The sequence below is a fragment of the Physeter macrocephalus genome, chromosome 16 (genome assembly GCF_002837175.3).
Source record: "Physeter macrocephalus isolate SW-GA chromosome 16, ASM283717v5, whole genome shotgun sequence".
Lineage (NCBI taxonomy): Eukaryota > Metazoa > Chordata > Mammalia > Artiodactyla > Physeteridae > Physeter > Physeter macrocephalus.
In genome coordinates, this window is record NC_041229.1 from 99,640,115 (window position 1) to 99,651,908 (window position 11,794).

The following is an 11,794-nucleotide window of genomic DNA, read 5'->3' on the forward strand; positions in this document are numbered from 1 at the left end:
AAACCATAATTCAAAAAGACACATGCACCCCAGTGTTCATTGCAGCACTATTTACAATAGCCGGGTCATGGAAAGCAACCTAAGTGCCCATCCACAGACGAATGGATAAAGATGTGGTACATATATACAATGGAGTATTACTCAACCATAAAAAGGAACGAAATTGGGTCATTTGTTGAGACGTGGATGGATCTAGAGACTGTCATACAGAGTGAAGTAAGTCAGAAAGAGAAAAACAAATATCGTATATTAATGCATATATGTGGAACCTAGAAAATGGTACAGATGAACCGGTTTGCAGGGCAGAAATAGACACACAGATGTAGAGGACAAACATATGGACAAGGACACCAAGGGGGGAAAGTGGCGTGGAAGGGTGGTGGTGGTGGGATGAATTGGGAGATTGCGATTGACATGTATACACTAATATGTATAAAATAGATACCTAATAAGAACCTGCTGTATAAAAAATAAGTAAAATTCAAAAATTCAAAAAAACACATTGTGCATTGAGAACATAAAATAACAGCATGTATGATCTGACTTAAACCAGTTAAAATAAGTGCAATACTCATTAGATTTACTTAAAAAGTAAACTAAATCAGTCAAAAATGAAAGCTAAATTAAGAAACCACAAAGGATTAGGATAAGTACTTACTTTCTATTCTGTTGCTGTCTCTGATGCAAGAGTCGACGGTGCTGTGGATGAAGGTGGGTTGTGTCTGGTCTAAACATTGGGGCCTGTGATCTAAGCAAAAAGGGAAAAGATGTGCAATTCTGTCATCCTGATGACTTGAAGTTTTTAACAATGTGGTCAGTACAGGATAACTTCATACAGGTTCACCCAAGGGAATGCTAAAGTCTATTCTAAGATCTGTCGGAAGGAAGACATCACTGTATTTTTATGTCTTCCACGAAAACCAATTCTCAACTCCTAAGAGGACAATCATAAAATGAGAATGAATCAGCAGTAAAGCAGTTTAATTCTTTTTCTTTTTGCTCCTGTTAAAGAGAAGTCTCTAATAGATTTAATGTACTTAGTTTCAAGTATTTGGGAACGACATTGAAACATATATGTGTGATGGTTAATTTTATATGTCAACTTGGCTCAGCTAGCCAGCTGTTTGGACAATCACTCATCTAGATGTTGCTGTGAAGGTATTTTGCAGATGCGATTAACATTTACAATTAGTTGACCTTAAGAAAAAAAGAGATGGCCCTCGATAATGTGGTTGGGCCTTGCCCAATCAGTTGAAAGGAAAACATGTTTCCCAGGGAAGGAATTTTGCCTCAAGACTAGAACATGGAAGTCCTGACTGAATTTCCAGCCTGCCCACCTGCCCTATAAATTCAGACTCAAGGTTGCAACCTCAACTCCTACCAAAATGTCCAGACTGCTGGCCTGCCCTATGAATTTTGGACTTGCCAGCCCCACAGCCATGCAAGCCGATTCCTTACAGTAAATCTCTTCTTTACTTATTTATCCGTATCCTACTGGTTCTGCTGTTCTGGAGAATCCTAACTGATACAATAAGATATGTAATAAAACACAATTTCACTGAAGCAGGAACTTATAACCTTTTGTTATAAAATCACAGTGGAAGCAAGCAACTAGCTAGCACGGAGATTAGCTGACAACTCAACATCTATATCTCTGTTCCCTTTTTGTTTTTTGTTTTTTTTTTGGCTGAGCCATGCAGCTTGCAGGATCTTAGTTCCCTGACCAGGCACTGAACCCAGGTCATGGCAGTGAAAGCACCGAATCCTAACCATTGGACTGCCAGGGAACTTCCTCTCTGTTCCTTAGTATACGATAGTTCTTGTTAAATGACAAACACTTTGTGCATACGTAAGTATGTGTGTGTTTGTAAAATAAGTGAGACGTAAGAAACTTCAGGAGAAATAAAAAAGGTGATTAGTAATGTGCAAATGTACACAGGAAGCATGTGACTGGAGGGAAATGTGATTCATAAGAAAGCCTGGAGACTGTCAAACATTTCTGTGTTTGGCAACTTGAGGATCAAATAACATCTCAAAATATATCACTTGCAAATATCAACAGACTTCTATGTTACATCACTAAATGTCAATGATCAAGAGACTTAGATGACAATGGATAAACGGAGGCATTTGTTTTGTGTACCTTAGGTTTTGCAGGTGAGGCCCTGGGCCAGGAGGATGCTGCTGAGGAGGAGGCGGTGCAGCCGGGGCTGGAGCACTAAAGAAGGCACGGAAGCCTGGTGCTGGGGGAAGCATCTGCCCAACTCGCCCTTGCAGCAACTTGGGATTCATGGCAGCAAGTGGACTACCAACAAATCCAGGGACCCGTGCAAACTGGCTGGGAGACATCCGTCCAGGCTGTAGCTACAAGAGGGACAAGATCTTAGATTTAGTTGATCAGCAAGTCCCCTTACTTTTATCCACAGAAAAGTGAATACTGCTTCCATCAGTAACTTTGTTTGAGAAAGTAAAGGAAAAAATAAGAGGCGGCAGTGACTGATTAACAGCAAAAAAAGGGGGATATCAGCTAGTGAACCTTAGGAAAGTGAGAAAGCTCTTTAAGGGCTGAGCTAACCCTAGGCTTACCTGTGCTCCTCCAAGAAGCTGTGCTCTCTGGAGGGGGCTGAGAACAGGAGGAACACTAGGAGGGAAAGGGTGACCCAGTAGGGAAGAGTTCTAAAAAAAAAAAAAAAAAAAAAATTATATTTATACCATGAAAACAGGTAAATAACGGGGGAACTCAATAGAAATACAGAATTAACTTAGTTGGAAAAACTCTCAAATTGTAGAGCTGAGCTGTCCACTGAAGGAGTATGAAAGAGTAATGCTAGAAGTTAGAAAGCACTATGATCACGTAACGTGAAAGAGAAAGAAGTAGAATGAGGGACTATAATAGCAAGAAACCAGATCATGTCAAGTTTAGATTTTTAAGATAAGAAAAGAGTTGAGGTAAGAAATAGCTGAACATGATGAACTATGTCTTCTGACCCAGGGACTGTAAGATCCAGAAATTCAAGTATGGAGATTATAAAAAACATGTAAGATTTAGGAGATGTCTATATACTAGGCAGTGATCAGAAAATATTTTCATTAGATTGTAAAGTGACATACCGGGACACTGCAGAGCTGATTTGGAGACATCCTCTCACCGTAGGGAGCAGGATAGCGTGGTGGCATTGGGGGTCGAACATGGACAGGCTTCGGACACAGAATCTATCAGGACAAACATATATACAACTACACTCAGTGAAGTCAGTTTTTCCTCTACCTATTCTTCCTCCCCTCGAGTACCGGCAGAGACACAGAACTCAATGCAAAGCCCTACTTCTAAGCAAATTGCTATGGCTTTGGTCCACATACAGAACCTTTGGTCACTTCCTCTCACAAATATCAAGCAATGTGCCACTTTTAACTGAGGAAGATTTAGCTAATTCTCCAGTTATCCCCACCCTTCCATGCTATCTGAGGGAGGTACCAGCAGGTATTCTGACTTGCAAATTCTCTCCAAGAGGATATATTTTGGTAGCAGTGAGGGAGATGGAATGATAAGAAAGCTGGAGGATTAACTAAGTCCTATTCTGAAGCCCCTATGATATGGCCGCCATGCTCAGCTCTTTTGTGTACTTTGTGACTCCACCATTTCATAGGATATTGAGCCTAACTAGGCCATACCAATACCACCCTCCCCCCATACCTTCCAAATTGGCCTTCCTTTTCAGCTGCTGGTTTCAGGTGGAGGAAAGTCTATGGAACAGGACTGCACAGGCTCTAGGGAAAGCAGGGATATCTTAAAGGTAAAAAGGGATGTGGACAATGCTGTGTGTTCCCACTCCCCCCAGCTTTCAGTTACCTCTCTGCCAATGTTTTGGGCAGCCAGCAAAACACTTTAAAAAGGACATTTACACTAAATGTGGTTAACTACCCTTTTTCTCCCCCAATTAAAAGGCAGCAGCAACAGTAGTAGCACCAGCAATGGGCATTGGGGAATGTGTCTCTTATTTGTACTAATTTTTCCTCTAATTGGCTATTTTTCTTTCTAATCTAATGCCTACCCCAAACTTCCACCCTCCTCCCAGCATCACCAATTTCCCAAATAATTTTGCCCAGATTCCCAATATCCTGGGCTGAGTGCCTGTTAATGAGAGGTACCTGTTGGTTGAAGCTGGGTACAGCCATCTGCTTAGGTGGGGTGCCTATGGGGACAGCTCTAACAGGAGGACTCCCAATGATAGGCGAAGTTGACCGCCTTGGTAATGCACGCTCAGAAACGTCCCGATCATCTTCTGGGCCCTGTGGGGGCCTCTGAGGCAAGGCATATTCTAACACAGACACTGTAGGCATTTCCTAATTGAGGAAGTAGTGTTAAAAAAATTAGCTACCTTGAAATGTTTTAATAACCTTTACAGATGCCAGATAGCTTGAGAAATTATTTTAAAAATTTTTATTTAGTTTTATTTCACATCCAGTAAAAATGTTACCCTCTTTAGTGTATAGCACTAAATTTTGATAAATGCAGAGAGTCCTGGATCTAACACCAAAATCAAGACACAGAAGTTTTATTACTCCCCAAACTTCCTTTGTATTGCTTCTTTGTAGTCAACCTCTCCTACCACCCCCAACCACTGGCAAACACTGATCTGTTCTCTGTCCCTGTAGTTTTGCCTAAAAATGACTTTAAGTAATTCAAATCATAAGCTGTCAAATTTGAGTTCCAATGGCTCCCTTTCAACCATTTCAAAGAAAGCACAGTCAAGTGAGCATTACCACAGAGTCTGGGGGAGGGTACAATCAACAGGTCCAGCTATGGGTGCTGGATGACATAATCAACGTAAGACTGGCAAAGGATATACATCCATACATTGTTCCAGTAAGGAAAGGATAACAACAGGAGCCAGCTTTTGGGTATTAGGATTTTTATATAACGAGAAAACGTTTAATACCTGAGCAAGCAGTGGTCCTCGGATTCGCCTCAGAACTTCAGATCCATCCCAGATGCTGGAATTGAGACTTCCTGGTCGGGGCTAACAAAAAAGGAAAACACACACACAAAGTCTAGAAGAGTGCGGGCTCGCTGGGCAACTTACCAGCTTTTGGTGAGCAAAGCTCCCAAAGAGCCTCAACTGCTTGAGAATAGAAACTACGGTGTTCTAGAATATACCTTATTTCCCAACTTCATCTCTAGAATTGCTATCATCAGGAATTATACTACCAAATTTCTATAGCACATGTAATTCTCTCAGTATAGTAGATGAAATAAAATAGCCAAGCCCAAAACTTTGCTTTAATTATCAGTCTGCTATAGCTCTCAGATCACAGTAACTTACTTGCAACACTGGCCTGGTCTGTACTGCCCTCATGATAGCTGGATCTTCTAGTTCATTTTCAATCACCATCTTACTGAGCCTTTCTGCCAGATTCTCCTCGTGATCACCCAACAAGTCCATCTCATCCCTTTCTCCATTGCCTGTTTGTTCATTAGCCGCCACAGGTAGCTTCTCTTCCAATTCAGCCAGGCGCTCATGTGCTTCCTGCCAATCATCATCTACAAGGAAATCATAAAAAAGAAACAGAGTTCATATTGGAATAAAAAAGTTTTATAAAATTCTTCTGTTATCCATCTAGAGACATGAAATAAGGGGCACATTTAAAGTGGGCTTTGCACTACTGAGAACAACTAACATCCTACCAGGAATAAACTCAAACTTTTAAAGTAATAGCTTAATACATTAGCAACGATGTGCAAACTATATTCTGAAACCAATTTCTAAGTTGGTGATATAGTACAACCTGTTGGTTTGAGATTCTGTGACATTTTAGGCAAAAACTCGTGCTAGCGTACAACTTTCTCTTAGGTAACTGTCATCTTCTTAAGCTTTTAAATCCATTTGTGTCATTCAAATAGTATTTTTTGAATACTAATACTAATACAGCTAATAATACTAATACTAATAATCTATTATGTGACAGACATTGCTTTAGATGCATGGGGTACATTGGTGTACAAAATAGACAAGGATCCCTGCCCTCCTGTGGCTTTTTAAGCAGGGAAGAGACAGATAATGGATAATGAACATAACGAATAAGTAAATTAGATACTATATTAGAAGATGATATGCTACAGGAATATGGGGGAAGAGAAGCAAATTGAAAACTTTAAATAGGATGGTCAGAGGAATGTCTCATTGAGAAGGTGACATCTGAGCAAAATATCAAGAATAAGTTAGCCATGTGGATATCTAGGAGAAGAGTGTCTCAGGCAGAGGGACAGTCAGTAAAAAGGCCTTAGGACGAGAGACTGACGATTTTGAGAAGCAGCAAGGACTGTGCTTGGATTGGAATGAACAGGGGTAAAGAGCAGAAGAAAAATGAGGTCAAAGTGGGAGAGCTCCTAGAGGGCCTTTAGAGCCCCTCTGAAATGGGGGCTGCTGGAGGTTTGGATGCGGCTTGACTTTTTGAAAGAATCACTCTGGCTGCTGTGTTGAAAACACATTTGCCGAGAAGGGGGCACTATTGGAAGCATGGAGGCCTGTTAGGAGGCTACTGCAAGTATGCCACAGGAAAGGCGAGGGTGACTTGGACCAGCGTCAGTCCTCTTCTGCTTTAACTGTCTATTTCTACATACTACTATATAATCTGTAGCACTGGCACTAGGTTATTTTGCTGTTTTTTGTTTTTTATGCTGGCACAGCATTATTTTTGAGTCCAGCTATCGCACAGATGAAAATCTTCAGAACCTTCTACCGGCTTCTCTCGACCCAGACCTTACTTCCATCACTTCTCTCATTCCAGTGCTCCTCAACCTCATCACTCACCATGCCCTTCTGACTCCATCATAAAAGCTCTACTATTTTGCTCCTTTCAGCATTCAAATTCAGATACCTTTCCCTCCTCACTGAAGCTTTCCCTAAATAATCTTTTCATTTTAATTCTACCTTCACCTCATCTGAACATGCACTACTTTCTAACCCACCAAAACCCCATGTATTCTTTTGTAAATGTTATATTTTTATTCTTATTTTAGTTTTGTTTTGTATGTCCTGCAAAATTCAAAACAGAGAGATAACAGGTAATTACTAACATAAAAACACAGAATTCCGAAAAAGCATCCTTAATGACAATCCTCCCCATATAATTTTTCTATATACCTCATTTAAAGAAAGGAGAAGGAAGAAGTGGAAGCACCACGACAAGAAAAAAAGAAAAAAAAAGTTCCTGGTATATACTAAGGGTGTAATTAATGGTAGCCACTTAAAAAAAGATTTAGCCTTTCTGAGGGGCTCACATGCAACTTGTTAAAATACATGTTTGTTAAAAAAATTTAAACATTACACAAATATGTAACTTAGAAAGTTAAAGTTCCCCATAATTCTTCAGGAATGTTAAATTTTTTAAAGTGGGAACACATAACTACTGATAATATCATCTCATTCTTTTTCATACCTAAATAAGATTCTACTCTACTAATAAAGTAATTTAACTTATCCCTTACTGATGGAAATTTGGATTATTTGCAATTTTTATAGTTGATGTACAACATTACATTAGTTTCAGATGTATAACAAATTTAAGTAGCCTAAGTCCCTTTCAGGGTCAGATTATAAACATTTAAAATTGCTACTTTTATTACATAACAATGTATCATATAACACTAGTGATCCAAAAAAAAAACAAGGTAAGGGATTTCCCTGGCGGTCCAGTGGTTAAGACTCCATGCTCCCAATGCAGGGGGCACGGGTTTGGTCCCTGGTCAGGGAACTAAGATCCCGCATGCCACGGCCAAAAAACAAAAAAAACGAGGTAAGCGGGACTCCCAAATTTATAATTTGTATGATCAGAACCACTGTCTAGTCTTTGAGCACTGTGGTAGATGTGAATGTACTACTTGTGGTAAAGGGAAAAATCTACTTTAGATGAAAATTACAGCACTAATTTAAATTATCAGTTATTTTAAAAATATGCTTAAAGAACAGTGTAATTAAAAATCAATTGTGATATTAATATTTGTATCATCTTTGCTAAGGAAGAGTAAGCTAAGCATGTTTTGAAGGACTGCTTTTTGCAATTTTACTGACTCAACAATGCCAAAAAAAAAAAAAGGGAGTCTATAATCCTGAATTAAGGGATTTTTTTAAACATTTATTTCCCAAATTTAAGAAACTGATTTGTTAAGATTGATTCTAATGCAAAAGAGTTCTAATTTGCATTGCTTTCATTCACTTCTCATAATCCTATTTACTAACTTTACTAGGTCCCACCAAAGATGCTAATCTATTTGTCCTCAATAATTAATTTAAAAAATGCTGGTTAGGGCTTTCCTGGTGGTGCAGTGGTTGAGAGTCCGCCTACCGATGCAGGGGACACGGGTTTGTGCCGCGGTCTGGGAAGATTCCCACATGCCCCCGAGCGGCTAGGCCGCTGAGCCTGCGCGTCCGGAGCCTGTGGAGCCTGTGCTCCGCAACGGGAGAGGCCACAACACTGAGAGGCCCGCGTACCGCAAAAAAAAAAAAAAAAAATGCTGGTTAAGTAGCCATATTCTGTGAGAAAAGCTCTGTCGTGAATTGTTACTTTTTCAAACATGTAAGCAAAGAAACCTATGCCACAGAACACCATCATGTTCATTTTAGATATTTCTTGCTCTTGCGAAAAATCATCTGAAACAGTATGTCAGAGGTCACACATCCTTAGTATAAAAGGATACTTCACTCTGTATCTTTTTCAAATGACCTAAAAACATACTTAGATATGCCAATGCTTGACCTCAACCCACATTGGTCAAAACGATAAAGGGTAGGGGAAAAAAATAACAGAGAAATGAAGGGAAAGAGATAACTGTTTTCCCTCAACTAATTAACCTATACCCTGATGTGGGTTACTGAATTCCTGGCTGCTTCTATAAATGTATGCTTGTTGTGGTAATTCCCCTCAAGTCTGTCTCAGGGATATTTGTTTTTGAATAAAAACAAAATGAACAGGAAGTAGAGGTGATTTAATTTTAGAGCAATCTCAGTCCCTAAAGATTTTAGCAGCTATCAATAAAAAGGAAGTAGAAAGAATGGGGAGCCCTTCCATGTGGAGGCAGGAGATTTTCCCAAAGATCCCCCAAAGACTGTTAAAACATAACTGGTAGCTTACATTGATTGTATTTATAGTTACTTAACATCTCTGGCATTTTCCTTCTTCATTTGTTAACATGAGGATAATAATAGTACCTACCTTGCAAGGTTGCTATGAGGATTAACAATATACGTGAAACACTTAGAACGGTCCCTAGCATATAATAAGCACCTTGTAAGTGTAAGCTTTTACTTTTATAGAACAAGTTGAGATTACTGTGGTCCATTTACTGCTCAAAGATGATGCAAACATTTTTCCATGCAGAAGACAGTGACTAGTTTCTTAAGGAAAGGTGACATCAGAACATCTGTAGCCAGTGACTTAAAATAACTACTGTACTAACAGTTATTACTCAAGATACTCACTCTTTGAGTTAAAAACCAACAAACCAAAATGTATGTCATAGGTCTGACATTTTACCTCCTGGTTTAAATTCTCTACACCAGCTGTATATCCACCTTTAGAAGTATATTAAACAAGTCACAGGTCGACTTAGAAAGCAATTTTCTTTTTATAAACCCGTATAGTATTTATATCAAGATGAGGAACTAAGGTTTTAACTTCACAATTCAAGTATACTCTCAATGGAAAGGGCTCACACTGGGAAATCTTTTCTCCATTATAAACTTTGTTGACCAAGAAGTCCTTAATCATCCTTGTGCCTCAGGGTACAAAATGGGCTAACCATATGCTACTTCACTGCCTTTACTTTTTATCACCTGTTCTTTTACTGTGTAACCCTAGGGGCTTTTTCATTTTCCATCACATAAAATGCAGTTCTGCACATTCTAAAACTCTTTTAAGGCAATACTTTCCTCATCTTGTGAAAAACATAGAAACTCAGAAAAAAAGACTGTCTAGCACTCTGGAAGTCAATGGGAAGGCAAAACTATTCCTCTTCTGTCCAGGTTAAAAACTGAGGACATTTACTATGCTGGCTAACCTCAACATACTTCATTTTAATAAATTTCATTTTAATACAGATAAATTTGCTAAAAAATGGTAACATTCAGTACAAAATTTTAAGAGAAAAAGAGCTCCAGAAACAAGCACACACTGTTTGTAGCTTCTCTTGTATTCTATAGGTTTTTACTAAAGTTTCAAATATAATTTGCAATTCACGTCAGTTCCCTGCTTTCGTCATTCTATTCTATGTCCCTTTCCCTGTGATCTTCATGGAGAGAGAACAGCATCCGAGATCATGTCATCCTCTTGGACAATCTCATCCCCTAAACTATGGCTGTAATCCAAAAGGTCTTCGCTTCCCTTCTGTAATAAGCCTAGCTTCTACCTTAAATGCTTCTCTTGCTGCTTCCAACAGCAGCAGTTTTAGCTCTCCAAGGAATTTTGTAAACCCTGATTGAAAATAGTATACTCTCATTTTTGCCGGTTCATTCAACTCAGTCTAAGCTTAAATAAACTTAAGCGGTTTAGGTCAGTGCAAAACCAGTAACCAGTACAACTATTTTATTTTATTTTTGGCTGCGTCGGGTCTTTGTTGCTGCACGCGGGCTTCCTCTAGTTGCGGCGAGCAGGGGTTACTCTTTGTTGCGGTGCGCGGGCTTCTCACTGCGGTGGCTTCTCTTGTTGCGGAGCACGGGCTCTAGGCGGGCGAGCTTCAGTAGTTGTGGAGTGCAGGCTCGAGTGCAGGCTCAGTAGTTGTGGTGCACGGGCTTAGCTGCTCACCGGCATGTGGGATCTTCCCCGACCAGGGGTTGATCTCACGTCCCCTGCATTGGCAGGTGGATTCTTAACCCCTGGGTAACCCACCAGGGAAGTCCTAATACAACATTTTTAAGACCTCTTATTTGTTTTTGATATTGAACATTTTGGGGTTACCCACTACTGATAAATTTCCTCTTCTTATTACTTAACTTGAATATTTGAAATCCCACATATTCACACATCGCAACATAAATGTGGTCATTGCTGCTTTTCAACACCAACAGTCAAAGCAAAGAGAGTTGCATGGACTCTTACCTATTCATCTTATTTTTTTTTTTCCCAAATGTGTTCGTCAAATCTTATAGAAATGGAATGGACAAAATTAAAACTACGAAATATTTTAAAACAATTAAAGAAATGATTTTAAAACAATACTAAAACAAAAACCCACAATACTGACAGAATTGTGGTTAAAATGTTACCTGTATACAATGTTTTGGGTATTTTTTTAACATCTTTATTGGAGTATAATTGCTTTACAATAATATGTTAGTTTCTGCTGTATAACAAAGTGAATCAGCTATACATAAACATATATCCCCCTATCTCCTCCCTCTTGCGTGTCTCTCCCACCCTCCCTATCCCAGCCCTCTAGGTGGTCACAAAGCACCGAGTTGATCTCCCCGTGCTATGCGGCTGCTTCCCAGTAGCCATCGGTTCTACATTTGGTAGTGTATATATGTCCATGCCACTCTCTCACTGTGTCCCAACTTCCCCTTCCCCATGTCAAGTCCATTCTCTACGTCTGTGTTTTTATTCCTGTCCTGCCCCTAGGTTCTTTAGAACCATTATTTTTTTAGATTCCATATATATGTGTTAGCATATGGTATTTGTTTTTCTCTTTCTGACTTACTTCACTCTGTATGAGTCTCTAGGTCCATCCACCTCACTACAAATAACTCAATTTCATTTCTTTTTATAGCTGAGTAATATTCCATTGTATATATGCACCACA

The 11,794-nt window shown here is 39.4% G+C and overlaps 1 protein-coding gene across 3 annotated transcripts in view; it reads right to left on the reverse strand.

Moving 5' to 3' along the window:
- Positions 1 to 11,794, reverse strand: part of PATL1 (PAT1 homolog 1, processing body mRNA decay factor) — a 32,652-nt gene that overhangs the window by 17,251 nt on the left and 3,607 nt on the right. For all 3 annotated transcript variants that reach the window (XM_007120855.4, XM_028501153.2, XM_028501154.2), the window contains exons 3-9: positions 5,325 to 5,542; positions 4,941 to 5,021; positions 4,150 to 4,344; positions 3,112 to 3,213; positions 2,587 to 2,676; positions 2,144 to 2,364; positions 659 to 748 (exon numbers count right to left, since the gene is read on the reverse strand). In XM_007120855.4, coding sequence (XP_007120917.1) covers positions 659 to 748; positions 2,144 to 2,364; positions 2,587 to 2,676; positions 3,112 to 3,213; positions 4,150 to 4,344; positions 4,941 to 5,021; positions 5,325 to 5,542 — 997 coding nt within the window. The remainder of the gene's footprint in view (positions 1 to 658; positions 749 to 2,143; positions 2,365 to 2,586; positions 2,677 to 3,111; positions 3,214 to 4,149; positions 4,345 to 4,940; positions 5,022 to 5,324; positions 5,543 to 11,794) is intronic.